This window comes from Rana temporaria, chromosome 7, assembly GCF_905171775.1.
Source record: "Rana temporaria chromosome 7, aRanTem1.1, whole genome shotgun sequence".
Lineage (NCBI taxonomy): Eukaryota > Metazoa > Chordata > Amphibia > Anura > Ranidae > Rana > Rana temporaria.
The window spans coordinates 71,143,209-71,168,329 of record NC_053495.1 but is presented as its reverse complement, the minus strand read 5'-3'; the positions used below and the strand labels follow the sequence as shown (position 1 = coordinate 71,168,329).

At 43.2% G+C, this 25,121-nt stretch overlaps 1 protein-coding gene across 1 annotated transcript in view; it reads left to right on the top strand.

Moving 5' to 3' along the window:
- TNRC6B (trinucleotide repeat containing adaptor 6B) overlaps positions 1-25,121 on the top strand; it is a 512,528-nt gene that overhangs the window by 12,295 nt on the left and 475,112 nt on the right. The window contains 1 exon segment of the mRNA XM_040359579.1: positions 18,326-18,422. Coding sequence (XP_040215513.1) covers positions 18,388-18,422 — 35 coding nt within the window. The 5' untranslated portion in view covers positions 18,326-18,387.

Genomic DNA, 25,121 nt, shown 5'->3' with positions numbered 1-25,121 from the left:
GAACAAAATGATAAAGATTTAGTTTGGGTACAGTGTAGCATGACTGCGCAATTGTCATTCAAAGTGCAACAGCGCTGAAAGCTAAAAATTGGTCTGGGCAGGAAGGTGTATAAGTGCCCTGTATGGAAGTGGTTAATATTGTGTGACAAAGTATTACAATGACCGCTATTTTATTCTATAGGGTGATAGAACTCCCAAACAATATATTTTTATTTTCTAAGTAAAATTTTTTTTTTTTTTTTTTGTAGAAAATGATTACTTACTTAATTAAAAACATAAAAATAAAAGCAATTCCAAAAAAAATCTATATGAAGCTATTTAAACCGGCCACCCAACACTCACCATTAGGCAAAAGGAGCCAGATGACGGCTGCAAACGCTTCTTTCTCTTCTCCACTTTGGGAGGGCGGGCAGTAAAATGGGCAGGAAGCTCCATTAGCTTTTCCTGTCATACCAACTCCCACCACAAGATGGCGCCAGATCACAGAAGGAAGCATAGGCCCTCAGAAGGCCGCAAAGCCGCGGCCTCAATTGCCGGCTGGCCTAACACGATCGCACGGAGACACGGGATACCCCAGGTCACTAATTCTAGTCGCAATTGCGACCTGGCGCCCGGGGGTTTGTCGAACCCTGTCCTAATAGTGGGCACACACAGCTATGAAAACCTAATCATGTTCCCTTTGCAAGCTTTAGTTCAAAATCTAGGAAAACAAAGTTTGAGATTTTAGATATTTTTGCTGTTTTTACAATAAATGTAAATATGTGCTGTTTTGTTAGAGTTGAACAGATTGTTGGATGTTGAAATAACTGACATCTATCAAGATACTTGCATCTACATTAACCACTTCCCGACGGCCGTACGACTATATACGGCCGCAGGGTGGTTCTAGTTCTCTGGGGCGCCGTCATTTGACGTCCGCCCCTTTCCGCGTTCCCCGCGTGCGCTCCCGAGCGCGCATCGGGGAACTGCTGTGCTGGCCGTGTCCCTTGGACACAGCCAATCACAGATCGCCGTGAACGGCCAATCGGAGTGGCCGTTTGCTAGGCGATCTGTGCGGCCAATGAGAGATGATCTCATATGTTTACATATGAGATCATTTCTCATTCCCGGCTCTCACAGACAGCGGTGCTGTCAGGGAGAGAGGAGACCGATCTGTGTCTCTTGTACATAGACACAGATCGGTCACCTCCCCCAGTCACCCCCCCTTCCCCCACAGTTAGAACACTATATAGGGAATACATTTAACCCCTTCCTCACCCCCTAGTGTTAACCCCTTCCCTGCCAGTCACATTTATACAGTAATTAGTGCATATTTATAGCACTGATTGCAGTATAAATGTGAATTGTGTCAAGTGTCCGATGTGTCCGCCATAATGTCGCAGTCGCAATAAAAATCGCAGATCGCCGCCATTACTAGTAAAAAATAAAAATAATAAAAAATAATAATTCTGTCCCTTATTTTGTAGGCGCTATAACTTTTGCGCAAACCAGTCGCTTATTGCGTTATTTTTAGTAAAAATAAAAAATAAAATGTAGAATACGTATCGGCCTAGACTGAGGATAAAAAAAAAAAAAGCTATTTATTATAGCAACAAGTAAAAAAAATTTTTATTTTTATTTTTTCAAAATTGTCGCTCTATTTTTGTTTATAGCGCAAAAAATTAAAACCGCACAGGTGATCAAATACCACCAAAAGAAAGCTCTATTTGTGGGGAAAAAAAGGACGTCAATTTTGTTTGGGAGCCACGTCGCACGACCACGCAATTGTCAGTTAAAGCGACACAGTGCCGAATCACAAAAAAATGCTCTGGGCAGGAAGGGGGTTTAAGTGCCCAGTAAGGAAGTGGTTAAATATGAAATAAAGTAATACTAAACCCTCACTTTTTTTTTCTCCTACAGCCTGCTCCTTTACAGTAGTGTAGTATGTATTCACTAACCTTTTTATTCATTTTAGTTTTTAAATTTTTTTGGGTCAGTTTTCCTTCCTGGCACTTCTCCCAGATGGGTGCCCCCCTGTGCCGTTCTGAAGGGGGCACCCGTGCGTGCAGGCACATGAGCCACGGTCAAGGATGATGCTGTTGCACCACCTCCCATGTCCTTTGATTGGCATGGGAATCTGGAGCACTGGACTGCAGCCCTGCCTTTGCTCAGCAGAAGATTGGTGTACTGGGGAGTCAGGAATGGACTACAGAGATTATGTATACGGAAGGCTGGGCTAGCTATCGAGCTATAGGCTCATTTCGATCAAGCAGGCAGGGGAGGACCAGTTTTAAAGGCACAGCTAGGAAAAGTAAACTAGGAAGAGCATACAATCTGTATGTTAAAAAAATATTGAAAAAAAAACTTTTTGGAGAAAACCTAATATAGATTACAGATGTTTGTACTTCATATGCCAGAAATCGAGGGGGAAAAAAAAAATCAAAGCTGTGCCTTTAAAACTCCTTTCTCTTTTAACTATTGTATTTATCGGTGTATAACGCACACTTTATTTCCCCTTTAAAATCAGGGGAACCCCCCCCCCCCCCCAAACAATATATATTTTCTGAAGGAAAAGTCCCTGGAGAATTTAATGGTTAAAATTGCAATCTTTAATGTCACCTGATATTTTTTGTAAAATAATACAGAATAAATGGATGTTGAACAGGTCACACTTCTAAAATTGCCTGTGGAACAGCCACAAACTACGGTTCCAAAAAATATATCCATAGGCGATGCTTTTAACCACTTCAGCCCCAGACAATTTTGCTGGTCAATGACCGGGCCACTTTTTGCGATTCGGCACTGCGTCGCTTTAACTGACAACTTGACAGTATTTGATCGCCTCTGCAGTTTTTATTTTTTGTGCTATAAACAAAAATAGAGGGCCAATTTTGAAAAAAATGAATATTTTTTGCTGTAATAAATATCCCCCAAAAATAAACAAATTTTTTTTTTCATCAGTTTAGGCCGATACGTATTCTTCTACATATTTTTCGTAAAAAAAATCGCAATAAGCGTTTATTGATTGGTTTGTGCAAACGTTATAGTGCTTACAAAATAGGGGATAGTTTTATGGCATTTTTAATTATTTTTTACTAGTAATGGCGGCGATCAGCAATTTTTATTTATTTTTTTCCTCTCCAGGCGGCTGCTCAGATCACTTTTACCTTGTAGAGAATGGTTGCCTGATAAGAATATCGGGATGCAGCGACAGTCATGATGCTGATATCAATACTTCCTGACAAGAATGTTTTATATACATTGGGTAGGAAATGGCTAAGGCCCCTTTCATACTCGTACAACTTGTCCCACAATTTGGGACTGCAGAGTAGCATGACAAGTCGTTTCCCATGACAACCATTCATATTGGTACGACTACAAGTCGTTCTAACTACAAAGTAGTCCCTGCACTACTTTGGTTCTGATATTGATGCCAATTATACAGGCATTCCCTGAAATTGCAGCAAAAGGTGCGGCTAGCAGGACTTTACTGTCCTGCCAGCGCACTGCTCCAGTGTAAAAGCCCTCAGGCTTTCACATTGGAGTGAAAGGAGAGGCTCTTTCAAGGTGCTTTGCAGGTTCTATAGTGCCTGCAAAGCACCTCAGTGTAAAAGCAGCCCAAGTAAAACCAAGTTTTGTTACAGGAATATTGTAAGCTAAAATATTTTTTTTTTAAATTAAACTACTTGCCTGTGATGTCACCATTTTAAAGGTTATGTAAATTTGAAAGTTGAAGTACTGTAACTGGATTTTTAACAATTGCCACTTTTTATTAACTTCCCTCTCGCAGCATTGACAATGGAGCTAAATGTCACACAAGAACACATCATTACCTTGGTGAGATGAATATTGTTGCTATTGGAAGTGCTGCTGTCAACAGACTGCCATTCATTGTATTGACAACACGTGAGCACCTATAGCCACTGCCACAGCTGGATTCGCATTTTTAGCACCACATTGTGGACACACTGGACAGTTGATGTTAGGTAGGGGTGGAGAGCTTTACGCTGACGGCTCCCCAAGGCTGCTCTCTCTATACAACGTGCTGGACAGACATTGCATAGGGCAGCCTTAGGCTGATGTGCGTGGTGTCCTGTTAATGAGCATCAGATCAGAAAATATAAGCTTTTCAACAAGTTGTCATCAATGAGGACACCGGAACAGATCTTTGGCTGGCAAAGAGTAACACTTTTTTTTTATAGCAAACCTTTTGCATTCGACCTGTTGGCTATGTCAGCTTCTCAAGCCTTTACAGAGAGGGTATTCAGTGTCACAGATGACCTCTCTAGAGGCCGGCGGACTAGAGCAAGAATCATGTTGGCACAATGTGCTTTCCTTGAAATGAATCAAATAGGTGTTTTTTTTTTTTTTTTATTCTCCAGTTATTTATAACCCAAGAAAAATACACAATACTTGTGGGTTGTGCTTATTGCAATATGCAATCAAGAATTTTACAGTGTCCATTTTTTTTTCTTCTAGAAATTCAATTGAAGGACTATAAATGCCATTTGTATGTTGAACTATAACTACCACCACTATATCTCTCCATCTATGTAAAAAGAGTGCAGCGCTAAACCATAAAGTGCGAATACAGACAAATATCAAAATGTGCAGATAAACAATAATTGTGAATAAAGTTTGAAGACACAAATGCCAAATTACATCACATGTGAATACAATTGTGCAAACAAAGTTCATATAAAGCTGGCTTTCATCAAAGAAAGTCTCATGGAAGAAGAGAGTGTTTGGAAATGACACCTGAAGGCGTGACACTATCTGGAAAGCCAGGACCCCTCTTACTCGGAGGTCACACAGTGCTTGGTTGGATCTCTGATCCACCGAGAAGTCTGGACGTTCCTCTCATATGGCCGTGGATGGTATACACCAGGAGGTTCACAGCAACTCAGGATGCAGTGTAGGAAGCCTCGACATTAGAATGTTTAGGAAACAAAAGGACGCCACATAGTGTGATACTGTCTCAACATCTGGTTTAATACGCAGTAGACTTGCATAAAAGTCCAAGCTATGATCATGTCGCAATCAACAGATAAAATCCTTATGAGTTTCAAGTAGCGATCACACAAGTGTAGCAGCATGTGTACGTAGCTATCCCGACGATTGTTTCATCATAAATGACATCAGAGGTACCCTGAGCTTCCTACACTGCATCTTGCATCCTGAGTTGCTGGGAACCTTCCGGTGTATACCATCCATGTCCGTAGGGGAGGAACCTCCTGGACATTTTTTTTTCCTCAGTGGATCAGAGCTCCAACCAAGCGCTATCTGTCACTGACTTTTTGGTAAGCCTCCATTTTTGTTATGGTGATGTGTCACACCTTCTGGTGCACGATCGTCATTTCCAAACACTCTCTTCTTCCATAACTTTTTTTTTTTTTTGTAATCCAGCTTTATATGAACTTTTTTGTTTGCACTTCATGCACATGTGATGTAATTTAGCATATGTGTCTTCATACTTTATTCGCAGTTGTATACTGTTGATGATCTGCACATATACAGTATATTTTGATATTTGTTTGTATTCACATGAATGCACTTTGTTTAGCACTGGGTAACCCCCAACTCTGACCACCCCCCCCCCCGGTCAGCGCAGCAAGGAGGGTGGATTTTTTTTTTCAGGTCTTGAATAGGTCCCTAAAAGCTGTCTGTGGTTATGGAGTCAGTATCTGGCCGTTCCTCCCCTAACAAGCCAGAGGTGGCAGCTGGTGCCCCTGCACCTGCGGTTCCCATGGACATTGTCTGCAGTCCTGGAATCATTTGTTGCCAGGGTGGAAGTGGCATAAGGGCGGTAAAAAGCGATCCTTCCCCCTGCCATCTCCTGGGGAATGCTCTGACTTGGACCCAGGCCTGGCTGCGGCACAGGACCCCGGTTCTGGGTTGTCAGAGGATGTAGACCAGGATCTTCCTTGTGAGGTAGACCCCTCGCCTGGGTCAGTATAGGACAGGGCACTTGTTAGTACGCTTATCGGTGCTGTGAGGGATTACCTTAAGCTGGATGGTGCAGCTGAGGCATCCACTGAGGGCTCGGTCTTTTTTGGGTCCCACAAGTCAGACCGCTCTGTGAAGGTTTTTCCTTTTTTTTTTTTGACAAGTTCATTGATAAGGAATGGGAAAAGCCGCAGAAGTCCTTTGTGGTTCCTCAGCGCCTGGCGGTCCGTTACCCTTTTGAGGACAACATTTTGAAAAAATGGGCATCTCCTCCGGTAGTTGACCCTCCAGTTGCCCGATTTAAACAAGGTAACCACTCTCCCTATAGAAGGGACCCCTGCTTTCAAGGACCATACTGATAGGAGGTCCGAGGCGCTGACCCGATCCATGTTTTCCATGCTGGAGTCTGCATTGCGGCCTATTGTGGCTGCAACCTTGGTGTCTCAGACACTCACTGAATGGGCAAAGATTTTGCACCAGATTGTGGAGGAGCACCAGCTCCCTCTCGAATTTGGTCCAGGGCCTTGTATATGCCTGTGATGCTGCACTGGATACAGCCAGCCCCCTTGATATCCAGAGCCTCTTTATCGGCGGTGGTCTTGCGCCGCCTGATTTGGTTGAAATGCTGGTCTGCTGACCAAGCATCCAAAAAAGCCCTGGCAGATTTACCCTTCAAAGGTGGGGAAACTTTTTGGTACCTCTCGACGACATTAAGGATGTCACTGGAGGTAAGAGCACTCTTCCTCAGCCCACCAAGGGGAAGGAGCCGCGCCGTAAGCCGGGTCCTTCATTTCCCATGCAGAAGCAGTATTTTCGTCAGGGCCCGCGGTAGACTCTCCCAGGCCGACAAAGGCTCAGCTGGGGGACAGAAACGTCCCCCGGTGCGTAAGCCTAACAAACCGGCATCCAAACCTGCCACCGCATGAAGTTTTGCCCCCGCCCGACTCGTGCGTGGGGGGCGGCTTTGCAGGTTCATAGCTCGGTGGACCTCCCTGCTCTCCGACCAGTGGGTCTGCGAGGTGGTCTCTTCGGGGAACAAGATGGTTTCTTTCCTATCCACCGAACAGATTCTTTCCCTCAAATCTCCCTCTCCTTCCGGCTCATCTTTTTTTTTTTTTTTTTTTTTTTTTTTTTTTCTTTTTTTGCATGCGAGTCCTGGGTCTGATGGTAGCCTCATTTTGAGGCAGTACCGAATGCCCAGTTCCACACTTGTGTGTTGCAGAGGGAGATCCTGTCCAAATGGCACAAATCTCCATTGTCTCTGGATCGCCAGATTCAGGTGAGCCACCTAGTCGGTCTCTCTGAATTGGTGGCTGAGATCCCTGGCTCTTTGCTCCAAGAAGTCGTTTCTTGCCTTCCAGTGGATGGTGATTACGACAGACGCCAGCCTCACAGGTTGGGGGGGTGTCTGGGGGGTCCAGGGTCATCTGCCGATCAATTTCCTGGAACTGCGGGCGATCAGGCTATGCCTCTCCTCATGGTCGAGGAGGTTGCAAGGTCGTTTAAAAAGGATTCAGTCAGACAGCGCCACGGCAGTGGCTTATGTCAACCATCAGAGAGGAACACTGAGCTCGGCTGCAGGGTCCGAGGTCGCTCTCATCCTTTGATGGGCAGAAAGAAGTGTGTCGGCTCTGTTGGCCGTCTACATTCCGGGCGTAGAAAATTACGTCAGAGTGGCCAGATGCTGGGCCAGGGGTAATGGGCATTGCATCCGGAGGGGTATCAACACCTTTGCAGGGGGTGGGACACACCAGATGTGGATCTCCTGGCCTCTCGCCTCAACCACAAGGTGTCGAGGTTCGTGGCCAGGTCCAGAGATCCCTGGGCAGACGTGTTAGTGGCCCCATGGGGTCGGCTAATTTATGCCTTTACCCCATTGAAGTTGCTTCCTCGGCTGCTCTGCAGAGTGGAGGCCGAAGGGATCCCGATGATTCTAATCGCTCCAGACTGGCCTCTGTGTCCTTGGTACACTGATCTCGTGTGGCTGCCAATGCGGGAGGACCTTCTGTCTCAGGGTCCCAAACTTCATCCTGCTTTACAGTCGCTGGCTTTAACGGCATGGCTATTGAAAGCCTGGTACTAAGGGACTGGGTTCTTTCCGACTTGGCCATCTCAACCATGCTGAGGGCATGGAAGTCTTCTTCCAGGAAGATCTACCATCGCATCTGGAAGGCCTACATCTCCTTGTGCGAAGAGATGGGGTGGCGTCCACGGAAGTATTTGGTTTCCAGGGTCCTGCTGTTTTTACAGAAACTTGCCTTAAGCACCATCAAGGGACAGATTTCAGCCTTGGCTTTTCTTTCAGCAGCCTGCGGCCCATTCTCTGGTGGGTACTTTTGTGCAGGGGGTTCGTCATTTACTACTACCTCTTCCTCCATGGGATCTGAATTTGGTGCTCTCGTTTCTTCAGGAAGCGCCCTTTGAAAACATCAGAGATTCTTCTCGACACTATCTCAGAAGGTGGTCTTTTTAGTGGCCATTACTTCTGTCAGACGTGTTTCTTGCCTTGTCTTGCAGGTCGCCATACTTGGTCCTCCATAAGGATAAGGAGGTGTTGCGCCTGCAACCTTCCTTTCTTCCCAAGGTCATTTCGGCCTTTCACCTGAACGAGGACATTGTACTTCCATCCTTGTGTCCTCGGCCGGCCCATCCTAAGGAGGTTGCGCTTCATACTTTGGATGTGGTACGTGCTTTGTGGGTGTACCTGTCTGCTACAGCTCCGTTTTCAGAGGTCTGTCTCACTTTTTGTGTCGGTGTCTGGTACACAAAAGGGCCTGGCAGTCTCGTCGGCCACCATTTCTCGGTGGATAAGGACAGACTGTCATACAGGCCTATGCTCGTAAGGGGCGCGCGCCCCCCTTTTCAGTCACGGCAATTCGACCAGGGCAATTTGGTGCTTCCTGGGCTTTCCGACATCAAGCTTCTGTCTCACAGGTGTGTAAGGCGGCAACTTGGTCGTCCGTTCACACTTTTTTCAAATTTTTCAGGGTTGATGTGAGTGCATCTTCAGATGCCTCGTTCGGCCGCAAGGTTTTGTAGGCGGCTGTTTAAAGTTGAACCTTCTTTATTGAGGAGCCTTGCTTGTTTTGGGGTGAAGTTGTTTGTTTTTACTGATACTGTTCCCACCCCTCGTTTTTTGACACTGCTTGGGGACGTCCTATATGTCAAGACTTGTGAAGGCTGTGTCCGTCCATGGACGACAGAGGAAAGGATTTTACGGTGAGTACAACAGTCCTATTTCAACGCAAAACTGAGCATTTTTGGTTCAATATACTTCTTGTACAAAGAGTTTTATTGAAAAAACACATCAACAAACAAAAAAATACAAAAGAAAAAAGCAGTGGAGGACACACCATAAGTTTATCATATATCAGAAAAAATAGTCCGTAGACCTGAGATCAGTCCAGCTCCTAGGGATCCGAAAACGAATCCAGAAGGCCGGCAATAGAATGTCCTCAATTCAAGTGGCCTGCTAGATTGACCTAATGCTGGCTTAGGTAACATACCGGTTAACACACCGGGGTAAATGTAGAACTTAAAAGCACAGTTGTTGTACGATACACAACCTTACAAAAAATAAAAAAAAATTCAAGCAGGCACATAGCAGAGGATATCAGTATTCCAAATTGTAAATTAAATAATGCATCCTGTGTCCAAGGCCAACAGGACCAAGCCACAAAGAAAGGGAGGATGAAAAGAAAGAAAGAAAGAAAGCCAGCTAGAAAAGTAGCATGAACAAGTAGCAATGGAGAGAAAAGGGAATAGAAATAGAAAAGAACAGCAAGAAAAGAGCAAAAAAAAGAATAAAAGAAAGAAGGAAGGGGGTCCACGGGGCGGGGGGAACAGAGACTCATCAAAGAGAAAGTAGTGCTGGGTCAAATCGTGAAGGGTGGTTGTAAGCCACCCAGGGTTGCCATACTCGGAGAAATTTATCATGGGTATCTGCTAACACAGCAGTAAGTTTATCATTAACCATAATATCATTAATGCAGTTTTTAACTGCTTCGAAGCTAAGAACCGGGGTCTTCCAGGCCCTTGCAATGATCAATTTAGTTGCAGTAAAAACATGCGCCGCCAACTGGCGTTCAGGACGGAGAAGCTCCGTGATCGGTTTCAATAAAAGGGCCTCAAAAGGGTCCCTCTTTAAGTTGGTTGGTTCAATATACTTCAATGGAAAAGCTGCAGAAATGCATGTAATGCATTTTTGCAGCAATTTGTGTGGGTTTGGTTTTTTTTTTTTTTTTTTTTAAGCTGACCAACAACAAATTTGCCAAAAAAGCCTAAATATGCAAAAACGCAGCAAAAAGCACTGCAGAAACGAATCAAAAGCAAATTGCATAGGTGTGTATCAGGCCTTATGCTGGCCATACACATCAATTTTCAGACGAGAATATTCATATGAAAAATCTTTCTACATTCGCTGAATGAAAGAATGTTGCTTGAAATTTTCACTTGCTTTTAACATTCTGTTTTAAAACAAATAATTTGTGAACGAAAACCACATACACTGTCTGAAAATTCCTTTTGACCAAGAAGTTTTATATTTATAAATATTACCGTCACTGTGGTTGAAAACAAATGTCTATTTGACCCCACTAACAATTAGAAAGTCGAACAAATGTTCTTAAAATTGCGTATTTGTTTTTGTATGGCCAGCATATAATATATTACAGTTCTGTTTGAAAATCTGCAAAACAGTCAAAGGGGGGGGAAAAAGTTAATCTCGGAGTCTGATATTTAATAGGTTCAACCTCCTAATAGTATATCTCTTCTGTCTGTTATTCTGAGTGGATTAGAGATTTTGCTCCCTAACCATTTAGTTGGTTATTTTATATGTACACTGCGTGTATATATATTTAAGAATAAATGTACTTTTCTCTTTCATTCATTGAAGGACATAGCACTTAAAGCAGGGGTGCCCAACCAGTGGCCCGCGGAGCCCTCTGATGTGGCCCTCGACCTCCTGCTCTGGGATGGCAGGTTGGCAAGCTCAGATCGCGAGTTGCCGACCCGCCATCCCAGAGCAGCAGTTTTGTGAATGAAGCCGCTGATAGAGGAAACAAGCACTGAACCATAGACTTCTGTTATTACCTGCGGGTTTGTTGCGCTTTCAGAAAGTGTGCCACACCTGCAGGAGATAATAGAAGTTTATGGCAAAGGGCAGCTAACACGCAGAAAATCCACAGGTGCACTGCGCTGCACCCGCAGTTTGGGCAAATTGCAGTGCATCAGTGTGAAAGCAGCCTTAGGTCCCTTTCACAGGATCAGTCTGACCCAATCGGACCATAGAGTAGAGTGGGCTGTGTCTGTGGACACGGACCTGTCATCCTCCCACTCTGCTTATTGTGGCCCGCGACCAGCTACCAATTCGCTTTAGTGGCCCTCGCTCTTCAAAAGGTTGGACACCCCTGACTTAAAGGGATTTTTTTTTTTTTTTAGCTAAATGGCTTCCTTTACCTTACTGCAGTTCTGGTTTCATGTCCTTATTATTCGTTTTTGCTCTGATGTTGCTGTAATCCTTCTCTGTTCTGGACACTTCCTGGTTGTCTGTTTCCTGATGACCACAGTACTGGGAGATTGTAGTTTCATTTTCCAAACCATCACTGCTCTATGGCTCTGTCTAGCACAGAGGCAGGATAACATGCAAAAACGAAACTAGAGGTACATTATATGATTGATTTGTATCTATTTTTATTCAATTTGAAAAGGAATCAGTTAACTGTTTACAGGGTATGGAGACATAATAGTTATTTCAGCAAAAAAAATGTTTTCCTTTAAATCTTGACCTTGGGGTTATATCGCCACCTTCAGGAGAGGACTAGGCAGAACATGTTAAAAACAGCAAAACTGCCCGGGGGGCGGTACTACTGGCTAGTATTCCTTACACTGCATTCAGCAGCTTAGTGTTTATTTTTTATTTTTTCTGCTTTGCATTACTTGGACATGGTCTGGGCTCTGTGGGTGTACCTGTCTGCTACGGCTCCGTTTTTGTAGGTCAGACTCGCTGTTTGTGTCTTAACTGGTCTGCAGAAGGGCCTGGCGGTCTCGTTGGCCACCATTTCTCGTTGGATTAGATGGATCGTGATCCAGGCTTATGCCTTAAAAGGGCGGGTGCCTCCCTTTCCTGTCACGGCACATTCGACCAGGGCAATTGGTGACTCCTGGGCTTTCTGACATCAAGTGTCCGTTTCCCAGGTGTGTAAGGTGGCGACCTGGTCTTTCGTTCACACTTTCACAAAATTTTACAAGGTTGATGTGATGCGGATGCTTCCTTCGGCCGCAAGGTTTTGCAGGTGGCTGTTTAAGGTTGCAACTCCTCCGTTGAGGAGCTCTGGTTATGGGTTGCGTATTTTTTATTTTGCTGTTCCCACCCCTCATTTTTTGGACACGAAGGTCAAGATTTAAGTGCTATGTTTGTCAATGAATGAAGAAGAAAAAATGATTTTTGTATTTGCCGTAAAAAAAAAAAATTCTGAAGGACCGCACCCACCCCTCCTTTTTTCAGTTTTTGTACTGCTTTTTGACAAACTGAGCTTCTAAAGGCAGTGTGAGGGGCTACAGCCAGTAGGACCGCCCCCTGGGCGGTAATGTGCAGTTTTGTTGTTTTTAACATGTTCTGCCTAGTCCTCTACTAAAAGTGGCGACAACCCTTATTTTTTATTTTTATTTTTTTCAACCACTTAAGCCCCGGATCAATATGCAGCTAAAGGACCAGGCACCTTTTTGCGAATCGGCACTGCGTCGCTTTAACTGACAATTGCGACGTGGCTTCCAAACAAAATTGACTTTTTTTTTTTTTTTTTTTCAAATAGAGCTTTCTTTTTGTGGTATTTGATCACCTCTGCAGTTTATTTTTTTGCGCTATAAACAAAAAATGTGACAATTAAAAAAAAAAAAAAAAAAAACGTATAAACTTTTTTTTTCCCCTCAGTTTAGGCCGATCTGTATTCTTCTTTTTGGTAAAAAAAAAAAAAATCGCAAAATGTTTTTTATTGGTTTGCGCAATAGTTATAGCGTTTACAAAATAGGGTGTAGTTTTTATGGTTTTTTTTTTTTTTTTTTTTTTTTCGTGACTGACATTATGGTGGACACTTTTCACACTATTTTGGGGCCATTGTCATTTTTACAGCGGTAAGTGCTATAAAAATGCCCTGATTACTGTGAAAATGACACTGGCAGTGAAGGAGTTGACCTGTAGGGGGCGCTGAAGGGGTTAAGTGTTTCCTAGGTAGTGTTTACTACTGTGTGGGCGTGGCTTTGCATGTGACATCACTGATCGTCGTCCCCTATGACTTGGTGCTACGCTGTTTGGGGAGATCCTCTGCCTATATCTTCTGTGGCCTTTGGACAGAAACCAAAGCTGCTTGCTTTTGATATGGATGGTGCTTCTTCCACATACTGTGATTTTATATAATATCTCTATCTCTCTATCTCCTCCTCTTGTCCATCATCTTCAGACAGATCCGTGTGTGTGTGGCAAAGTGGATTTTCTTATGGCATACTCCTAACTTTTTAAGCAGTTCCTGAATATGATCATTAGCCACATCAATGGGTTACAGCCTAGGTTTACACTATAGCGATGCAGAAACCAGCGCCAGTTCTCGCATCACATCTCTCCTGCAGGAAGTTTATACTGCCCTCTGAGAACCACTGCAGGTGTTGATACAATGTTAATGACCCCCTCCTGGTTGGTTCACAGATCGCATTGCAAACTGTAGGTTTGGACAGGAATTGGAATCTCTTGTAATGTCTGACATTGCACAAGTGTGAACCTAGGCTCAGACAGGGTTGACAAAATGAGCAGCAGCTGCAAGTAATGAGAATGTCATCAGTTGGGTCTAAGAATGAAGTAAAACGCTAGTTCACATTCCCTTTTTTATTTTCAATTGCGGCAAGGTCTTGGTAGTTGGTGTTCTGTTTAACTTTTTTGCTGCCCCAGTAGTGTGTGTGTGTGTGTGTGTGTGTGTGTTTGTGTGTGTGTGTGTTTTGTTTATTTAATTTTTTTGCACAATACCCAAGCCTTATATATTTTCTGAAAGCGGACACCCTAGAAAATAATAAAATGGCGGTAGTTTTTTTTTTTTTTTTTTTTTTATATATGTCAAACGATAATACCGCAAAGGTCAAGGACACACAAAATTTCAGTAAAAACACACAAGTTAATTTTAGGGCAAACAAATGCAATAAACCACCTAAATTCTTTGTAAAAGATAAGAAGGGTTTGCGCTGAGTAAATGGATACCTAACATGTCAAACCTTAAATTTGTGTTTGAAATGTCAAAAAAAGTTCAGCACCCTATACCTTTTATTTTTTTTACAGGCAAAACTTTAAAAGCTCCCTATAGGTTAATGCAGGAGGTCTTGTGCTATAATTATTGCTAGAAAAGTAACCTGTTTTGCAATCGATATCTTTGCCCGTAGACAATCTTACTTAGTCTGAAAAGAAAAACAAGTATAAAACGGTATGTACAGCGAAAAAAAAAAACTGTACATGTCGGCAGTATGCTGTTTGGAATGGTATATAATTGTTTTAGGGTGAACCTCCGCTTTAATATCATTGAGCCACTCTGGGGAGATCTCAAACGTGCAGTTCATGCAAGACAGCCCAATAATTTGCAGGAACTGTAGGCTTTTTGCAGGGAGGAAGAGCCTTATCCACAAATGCCACAAAAGACTTCAAGCTGTCATTGATGTTAAAGGGGGCAATACACGGTATTAAGAACTGGTGTCTGTAAACTGTTGATCTGGGTCATTTGGGTACTTTCTGTTGCCATTATGATTTAACAAGAGTAAACACAGTTGATGATAAATAGCTTCAGCCAAACACTAACCATGAGTGAAGGAAGCCAAGGAAAGATGGAAAAATCTCAAAGGCATCAAATTACAGATTAGACATTCTTATAATATGTCAAAAAAAGTTAGATTTTATTTCCATCAATTACACTTTCAAAATTAGAGAACAAAAAATGGCGTCTGCAAAAGTTTGGGCACCCTGCAGAGTTAATATCTTGTACTGCCCCCTTTGGCAAGTATCACAGCTTGTAAACGCTTTTTGTAGCCAGCCAAGAGTCTTAATTCTTGTTTGAGGTATCTTTGCCCATTCTTCCTTACAAAAGTCTTCCAGTTCTTTGAGATTTCTGGGCTGTCTGTCACGCACTTCTCTTTTTAAGGTCTATCCATAGATTTTCAATTATGTTGAGGTCAGGAGATTGTGAAGGCCATGGCAAAACCTTCAGTTTACGCCTCTTGATGTAATCCCCCATGGATTTTGAGGTGTGTTTAGGATCATTATTCATTTGTAGAAGCCATCCTCTCTTTAGCTTTTTCACAGATGGCATCAAGTTACCATCCAAAATTTGATGAAATTTCATTGAATCCATTTTTCTTTCTACTCGTGAAATGTTCCCTGTGCCACTGGCTGCAATACAACCCCAAAGCATGATTGATCCACCCCCATGCATAACAGTTGGACAGAGGTTCTTTTCATTAAATTCTGTGCCTTTTCTTCTCCAAACGTACCTTTGCTCATTCTGGCCAAAAAGTTATATTTTAACCTCATCGGTCCACAGAACTTGTTTCCAAAATGCATCAGACTTGTCTTTATGTTCATTTGCAAAGTTCAAACACTGATTTTTGTGGTGAGGACGTAGAAGAGGTTTTCTTCTGATGACTCTTCCAAGAAGACCATATTTGTACAAGTATGTCTTTATAGTGGAATAGTGTACCACAACTCCAGTGTCTGCCAGATCTTTCTGGAGGGATCGTGCAGTCAAACGTGGGTTTTGAATTGCTTTTCTCACAATCCTGCAAGCTGTTCTCTGATGTTTTTTTTTCTTGGTCTTCCAGATCTTGCTTTAACTTCCACTGTTCCTGATGACTGCCATTTCTTAATTTACATTCCGAACAGAGGATATTGACATCTGAAAACTCTTTGCTATCTTCTTATAGCCTTCTCCAGCTTTGTGAGCGTCAACTATTTTCAGTTTCAGTTTTCTAGACAACTGCTTAGAAGAACCCATGGTGCTGATTGTTGGGGCAAGGTCAGATGAGTCTGGGCATTTAAAACCTTTGAGATTGACATCACCTGGTCTTCCCAGATGATGATTGAGAACAATCCATGACACTGGCAGGTCTCAGCTTTGCAAAGGGGGCAGTGCATGCTATAAATTCTGCAGGGTGCCCAAACTTTTGCAGACACCATTTTTTGTTTTCTGTAATTGTGAAAGTGTAAATGATGGAAATAAAATCTAACTTTTTTTTTTTTTTTTTTTACATATTATAAGAATGTCTAATCTGTAATTTGGAGATTTTTCCATCTTTCCTTGGCTTCATTATGCACATTAATACAAATTTTTACCTGGGGTGCCCAAACTTTCGATCCCCACTGTGTGTGTGTGTGTGTGTGTGTGTGTGTGTGTGTGTGTGTGTCAAAATGTGTTTTTGTGGACACTGATCGTGATCCAGTTACTGATCTGTTCAGACACTATGTTGGTAATGGCGCTGATCAGCAACTTGTAGTGTAGCGGGAAATCTAGCGCTAACTGACACTGGCTGACGTTGCTAGTGACACCAATACAGTGATCAGCAGTGATCAACTACTCAAATTGGAGATGCAGTCTTCTTGGTTCTCTGCCTAGTCAACTGCTTTCCCCAAAATCTTCCAGCACACATGTTGCTTCTTTTGTCTTTCTAAACAACTGTTCCCCCCCCCCCCCCCCATGTACATCCTATCCTGTAACCTGACTTTAACTAGTCTGACCTGGTTAATTTGCATATCAATGGGGTAGTATTTGCTTCTAAAACAGTGCCTGGTCTTAAAAATCTAACTATGCTTTAAAATCGTCCAAAATTACCCATAGCTTTTCAGGGGTGCGCATGCATCCTACCAAACAAGGAAGTACACTGTGACGCATGAGTATGCCGATGTGCCTCCCGCTCACAGTACATCTACTGTGAGCTAGTCGGCAAGAGGCTTAAACAGATCGTAAACAAATACTCAACCAACAGTCACACTTTGCTCTCGGCCCCAACAAACCATAACTTTTGTAATACTAGATGTGTGTGTGTGTGTGTGTGTTTTCTGCTTTACAACATGAGGACAGACCATACAGATGCCAATACAGTTCAATGCAGGAGAATAAGAGGGTCCTGCTCGTTAGGGCTTACAATCTTGTTATACTATAAACATTATACGATTCCAGAGAAACTGCATTAGGGAAAGGGCATCAAAAACAGTTGTGGAGTAGATAGTTTTGCATCTGGGAAGCAGAGAGCAGTGAGAACCGAGCCATTGGTGGTGTTCGCTGGCTCGGTTCTTTGTTTAGAGTTGGCGGGGGACAGATGCAGTATTCCCTCGCCGACTCCCCTTCTTTGCTTTTTTTTTTTTTTTTTTTTTTTTTTTTTTTTTTTTTTTTCTCGTACATGTTCAGTGACCCTGTAGGGGGGCTTTGGTGAGATATCAGGGGTCTTAAAAGACCTCTGACATCTCCCCTTTGAGACAGAGGAAGGGACTAAGGACCCAGATTCCCCCGTCCCTTTCTCGGCTGCACTGAAAATGAATGGACAGGGGACAGAGGCTCCTCTCCATTCGTAAACTAAGGCATCGTAAACACAAGTAACGATGTTTGTTATGTGAATGGACAGAGTCAGTGATCACTGACTCTGTTCATTCAGAAAAGGTAGGAGCTGGGTTTAGCGGCTCCTACCGCCGCTCTCCATCCTGACAGAGGAGGATATGGAGGGTGACACAGCTCAAAGGGGGACATGGAAGGTGTCACAGAGCGCGGAGGGGGAGAGCAGCAGCACGGAGGGTGGACATGGAGCGCGGAGGGGGAGTGCAGAAGAAAGGAGGACAGCAGCAGCACAGAGGGGAGACACTGAGCGCGGAGGGGGAGAGCAGCACCGAGGGGGGAACTGGCGGAGGATACAGGCACAGTTGGGTATTGGGTGAAGCATTTTCCCCGAGTACTAGTACTCGGGTAAATGCTTGGTATCGGTACCGATACAATTATCGGGACAACCTTACCATGCGGGTCCCTGCACTGATGTCTATTGAAATCGCACCCAAAGTCGCCAAAAGTAGTGCAGAAGCTACTTTTGGGAATTGGTGTGGCACCATAAAGTCGGCATCGCACCGATTTTAGACAGTGCTATTGCCAGCAATAGGTACCATGTTTGACATGCCAAATCGCATCAATGTGAACCTAGGCTAAAGTGTGTGTGTGTTGTTTTTTGTTTTTTTTCTACTGCTTTTATGAGTGTTCATGTGCGGGAAGTTGTATGCCACTGTACTTTTTGAAAACGCTTGTACTAAAAGGTGTGTGTGTGTGTGTGTGTGTGTGTGTGCCCAATTATAAATTTCTGCAGTTTTTAACAGGTTTTATTTTCTCTCCTTTTTTAGACAATACCTGTGTGTGATTCTGCACCATTTTGCACACCGATTTTTCTTTCCCATGCAGACGAATGAGGGAGAAACACTTGAAGAAAGCTGTCCCAAGGTCAGTGCGTGCAGCAGTAACTTTGTGACATTTGGAGTATGAAAGGCTTTTAGTGTCTAGATGGCAAAAAAATCGGCTATACTTATCTCAGAATCTAGTTGATGGGCAGAATACCTAAAATGTGTATGGTATTGTGTGTCTTGTTGCTAGAGGACAATTTCATACTTCTTTTTCCTACTGCACACGCACACAAAGGCCCTATTTTATTTCTATTGGTGACCCCTACTGATTACAGTAGAGCGCTCAAGGTGGTTTTTGAAGTCCACACCAAATGTAGCAGTGTCTACTTGAAGATTGCAGCCTGTAGATGGCTTCCTTTTTTTTTTTTTTTTTTTCTCCCTCAAAAGGGAGAAAGATTATGTGTTTGCCATTCATCAGCATTATTTCCTGCGACAAACAGATTGGGGATATAAAAAAACACAAATATGTTGGTATTGCTGTTTAGTGCACAGTAGAGACCACGGAAAATTGTTACCATATTTTTTCCTTTCCTGGGGATTATCCTGTCTGCCTATTAATGGGTCAGCTCCACCCCTCTGACCCCACAGAACAACCCCTGCTCAAATAAAAGGAGGGATTCCCCCCATACCCCAGCGTTCCTAACACTACCTTCCAACAGAACACCAGGATGGGAAACCCTAGGCTGACATGAGCCCCAGGAAAGGAAAATTATGGTAACAATTTTCCGTATTCTTGGGGCTAATCACGTCAGTCTACAAATGGGATATAGCTAGCATGAAAAAGGGTAGTACCAGGCGAAACAAAGCTCAACAAGAGACTACGCAGGCTGAATGCAAAAGTTGTAAAAAAAAATCACACAGCGTAGAAATGAGCACCAAGGTGCCTAAAGCCCGGGAAGGGCCATCCATCACATCCAAACAGTAATAGTAGGTGGAAGCATTGGGGGACTTTCATCTGACAGCCTTAAAGTATTTCCTGGTGTGATATGTCCCCCCCCCCCTCTCTACAAAGCCGATGTTGCCATTGTGGAATGCACATGAACCCCCTCTGGAGGTGAAAGACCCAAAGTTACCATTTGCCCATCTGATGGTTTGGACTAGCCAAGAGGAAAATTATTCTAGGTGGGGCCAGTTGACCTATTTTAGAACTTGCTGATGGATGAACCAGTTATCTGCCATCCTGAACTTCTGCGTTCTCTGCAGATACGTGGAGGAAATAAGGACCTAAAAATTGCATCCACCTTTAACCAATCTTCCTTTCCTGAAACTGCAGACAATGAAGATTGCACCACTTCCCAACTTATATGAAGAAGGTCCAACATTTAGAAGAAAATACTAAAATGGATTAAGAACCACTCTGTCTTGAAACGGCTCACAATATGGAGGCTGAGATAGAGCGTGTGTGTGTTACAAAACTCGTCTGGTTGTTTTGGCTATAAGGTTGCACGCATAAAACGTGCCACCAAACAAGTCTTCTACACAACAAACAGAGCTGAAATGGTTGACAGCTGGACCGAACTGTAGCTAAGCCCTTAATCTAGGGCCGATTTGAAGAACTCCAGGACATCAATATGAGAGACTCACTGCCACCCAAAGATCTTTTCCACACGCTATAGTATGTAGCATTCAAGGATATCTTCCAAGATTCGATTAGCATCCACTGAACCTCTTCTGCTATGCCCACCTGGGCTAACCTGCTTCTTGCAAATAACCAGGCCGTCCAATTGAGCCATATTGGGATCCAGAAAGCGTGTGCTCAAAAAGTGTCTGCTCCATGTATTCTCCACCCCTGGAAGGCGAGGGACTGACAGGGACAACAGATTGCACACCAGCAACCGAAAAATATGTGCTGCAAAGGCTGCTTATTCCTCCCCGATGAGACACATGTGCTACGGTTTGTCTGAATCGGCACAATGGCCCTAAAACAGTGGTGCAAAGGTCAGTTATGTCTCCTATACTGCCATCAACTCAAGGAATCATCAAGGAATTGCTCCCTTCAATCTTCCTTGAGCAAACTGGTTCTGACAGTGAGCTTGACCTGCTGCTGGAGTAAAGCAAACTTAAGGTGTTTGAGATGCCATTGAGCCCAGGCCACTGTGGAGACTGCTGCATTCATCAACACCCTCGTACCATTTTTTGCTGATATCAAATTGCTTGTCTTGAGAGCGTAGACCATCAAGATCAAGAGGGGCAATCTTCTGTGGAAGGACCACCTTCCCCACTGTCGATTGAGACACCCAGATACTATAACCTCTGTAAAGAAACTAGCTGGCTCTTTCCAAAGGTGATCGACCAACCAATGCTCTAGCATCTCCAGGGCCCTCGCCCTATGGTTCAGAAGCCCCTTTAATTCCACTGCTTTCAGTCCAAAGGCATCTCACTAGTCTTAAAGGAGGAATTAAAAAGCAGACATAGGTCATCCTTCTACATATATTCTTCTTTGGAAAGTCTGAAGAGGTTGGTCGGCCTGAGAAAGGATGCAATAAGGTGAAAAACATGGTTTACAACCCCTTTTAGTGGGTTTGTTTGATCTCCCACTACATGGTTTTGGTAAACCTTAAAGGATAGCCTAACCAGAACTACAGTGTATGGCCAGTCCCCCACCCCAATAGCCAATATGCAGCCAGGCAGGTGCCTCAATTCCACTGCAACCTCTTGTGGAACTCAAACACCTGCCATATGGGGATCTGTATGATCTAGAGAAACATCACTGAATGAAGTAAGATGCATTGCAGATAAAATAATAAAATCAATGGCAGATTGACAAGTTAGCCGGAGGGGGGGGGGGGCTGCTGCTCACCATGGACCTTCAATTGCACCATTTACGCCGCATACATCTGCCAGGGAATCGCGGATCAGCAGAGAATTTACTGCTGACAAGGACTCCTTTTTTAGGTAGGGACCTTCATTCTTTTTCCCATTCTTTCAGTAGCAGGATAGCTGTCCTGGAGCAAGGACAAAAGAATGCTGAGTAAATGCGGGAATCCATCCTTTTATTTAAGCAGGGGGTTGTCCTGAGGGGTGGAGCTGACCCATTCGTAGGCTAACATGATTAGCTCCAGGAAATTGCTACTTGTCACAGGAAGAAATGAAGACTAAATTTTCTTATGTAGTACTTGCATTTAGATCCATGGTGATCAATTGGAAAATTATATATATATATATATATATATATATATATATATATATATATATATATATATATATATATATATATATATATATATATATATATATATATATATACACACACAGTATTTATTGGCGTATAACACTCACTTTTTTTACCCTGAAAATAGAGGGTAAACTGTGCCTGCGTTTTTTACGCAGGGGGCTGTGGAAAGGGTTTTGCCTGAAACTTCCCTAGGGTGCGTTTTCTACCCCCTGTGCGTGTTATACGCAGATAAATACGGTATGTGTGTGTATATATATTTGGAGTGTAGTAAGCCCAATATTGGTATGAGTGGATGTAATAACAGCCCCTCTAACATTGGTCAATGGACGCAATAACAAACCCCAGTTTTGGTATCGATGGATGCAGTAATGGCCCCCAGCATTGCTGCCAGTGACGCTGTAATAGTCCCTAGTATTGGTTTCGCTGAACGCAATAGCACCCTGTAGCACTTGTATGCTTATGACCGTTAACTTTTATATTCTGCCTACGTTGGTAGTCTGTGGCAGTGAGCATTAAACTTCGGTGACCAGTGGCATTGAAAGTTAGCCGCTCATCCCTCCTGGATTGTTGGTCACAGGCAGTGAAATTAAACCCCCCTCCCACCGCATTGGTGGTCAGTGGCTGTGAAATGTAAATCTAATGAGTAATAATACTTATTTTGTGTTTTTCTTTTCTGTCTACATTTTTAGTAAGTTTTACAATTGTAGTTTTGGACTGCATGTTAGACACCCCTGCTACATACTATACAGGTGGGAAACATTTTTTCCTTTTTTCAGTTTGCACAAGTTGGCGTGAATATATAAAAAAAGAGACCAGTGATATGTCTCTAATGTTAAAGATCATTTAACTCCTATGAAAAAAGCAGAATTAAACTTTTGATAGGAGTTATATGATCTTTAACATTAGAGACATATCACTGGTTTCTTTTTTTTTTTTATATAGATCAGAAGCAGTACTGCCAGCAACCATTGGGTGGCGCATGGATACACACAGTTGTACAGAACTGTGAGATCAGAAGCAGTACCGCCGGCAACCACTGGGTGGCGCATGGATACAAACTACTGTTGTGAGAGTTCAGGCATCTATCCAGCGGTGCAGGCTGCTGATGTCTGTTTCGATGTCGGCGGCATTTGCGTTCCACGCTGGGTACGTGGAACCAGCGGTGAACACAGAATCACGGGTCATCCCACGGGGAGATCGCGGGCGCGTTGAATCGAAATCGCGATTCTCTCCGCAATTAATCGTGCAGCTCTAGTGTGTGTGTGTGTGTGTGTGTGTGTGTGTGTGTGTGTGTGTGTGTGTGTGTGTGTGTGTTTTTTCTCGCATTGTATACACACACACACACACACACACACACACACACACACACACACACACACACACACGTGTGTGTGTATACGGTACATTTATTGTTGCCTTGCATGGTTGATTGCTGTGGATTATAAAATCTGATGGTATTGATTTATTGCATCCCTTTTCTTGGAAGCAAGACCGTTGATGTCTGCACAGGGCATGTAGGTTGGCACACTATACTAGTGTAAATGTGCACAATTATACCACCATTGGCACCACCAACTTGTGTCTTGGGTATTTTTGTCTGCACAGAACTAAAATACCAATTTTGTAAAAAAAAAAATCCTTTTTATTATGCACCTTTTTATGGACTTTAGCAGAATAATCTCTGCAAATGTATGCTGACATACTGTATCCAGTATAGAACTATTACGGTTTTGGATGCTCTAAACCAGGGGTCCTCAAACTATGGCCCTCCAGTTGTTCAGGAACTGCAATTCCCATCATGCCTAGTCATGTCAGTGAATGTCAGTCTTGCAATGCCTCATGGCATGTGTAGTTCCGCAACAGCTGGAGGGCCGTAGTTTGAAGATCCCTGCTCTAAACATTGTGTTTCTTGGTGAGTGCAGAAGTGCATATTGAATTGAAATAATAATGTTGTTGTTGTTATTAAATTTTTATTTATTTTTTATTTATTTTTTATGCTTGACCTGGATGAACTTTTATTTTTTATTTTTTTGACCTGACTATATGCATAGTACTATGACTGACTGAGAGCTCCTGCCTTTTGCAGTTTCAGAGATAAAGGAAAACTAGGGAAAAAGTTTAAGGCCCCATTCACACTTGTCATGCCACTTAGGGGTCCCTTCATATCTGTGCGGCTTAGTCGCAGCAACTTTAAGGTAGCTCCTGCACTACTTTGGTCTGACTTTGGGCCACAGACTTCAATGTAAACCCTCAAACGTTGCATGAAAGTTGCACCTGGCATGATCTGCAGCCGGTGGGATTTTAACAAGAGGACCTCCGGTTCCCGGCCCCCCCATGTGAATGAGTACAACCCCCTATTTAACAAAAAATGTGTCAAATAACACGTTTTTGACAATTACTTTTGTGTTTCTTTATTTTTTATTTTTTTCAATGTCTCCTGAAGTAAATCCAGCCTCTATCCCGATTAACGCCACCACCAACCAAAGGGGGGGGGGGGGGCTAGACTCCTGCTGTCAGCTCTGCCACCTGACAGTTCTTGAATAACCAAGGGGCGGGGGCCACCCAATGATGACACCTCAAGGGGGCCACCCTTAATGGGCACGCAGCAGCTCGCGAATCCCCATAGCAAGCTTCTTGGAGGGGCCAGGAGTGCTGGGGGGGACCCGAGAAGTGGAGGATCAGGGCTGCTCTTTGCAAAACCCCTGCACAAGAGCAGGTTATACTGTATAGTTAGGTTGAAAAAGTCACAAGTCCATCCAGTTCAACCAATAGAAGAAAAAATGGAAGTAAAACGTGTGTGTGTGTGTGTGTGTGTGTATATATGGCTGTGTGTGTGTGTGTGTGTGTGTGTGTGGGGGGGGGGGGGGGGTTGGTTTTAATTGCCTTTTAATATCCCTCTAATTTCTCAATAGCTGAGAGGTTTAATTGTCTATGTATCCATAGTTCTACACTGTACATTTTTTACTGACCTGTGTCCTCATGGCTTCTGCCTCCTAGAGTATATAAAGAAAAAAAAATTGAGGGCTTCTTTGTTACCTAGATGTTTATGGTTTGCCATAGAGAACTTTGTATGGTTGCTTTTGTGTTGCATTACTTTTGGTTATCTAGATGTCTGCATTTTTATGTTTATTGCAGAAACAATATGCTGACAGATTTCATTGCATTGTCATATGTCAGAGGCGCGTATGTTTAAAAATATAAATATATACATTTTTGCCAGTAACAACCGGTGCAGAGTTAAAATTTAAACAATTTATTATGGTTGCATTAACAAGTGTGTGTGTGTGTGTGTGTGTGTGTGTGTTGTGTTTTTTTTTTTTTTTTTTTTTCCTGCCGGCACACTTTTCATAAATGAGCCCCCTGGTTCATTTATTTAGCTTATAAATGTGAATTGGTGCATTCAGCTAGAAGACTAAACGGAAAGGTAAATAAGCTTGGCACAGTGATTAGAGAGGAATACATTTATTCCTTTTTTTTTTTTTTTTTTTTTTAAGAGCCCATTCGGGAGTCACAGCGCCAGTAGCATGGATTGTGGACTATACTTTATGCAGAACATGTGACTAT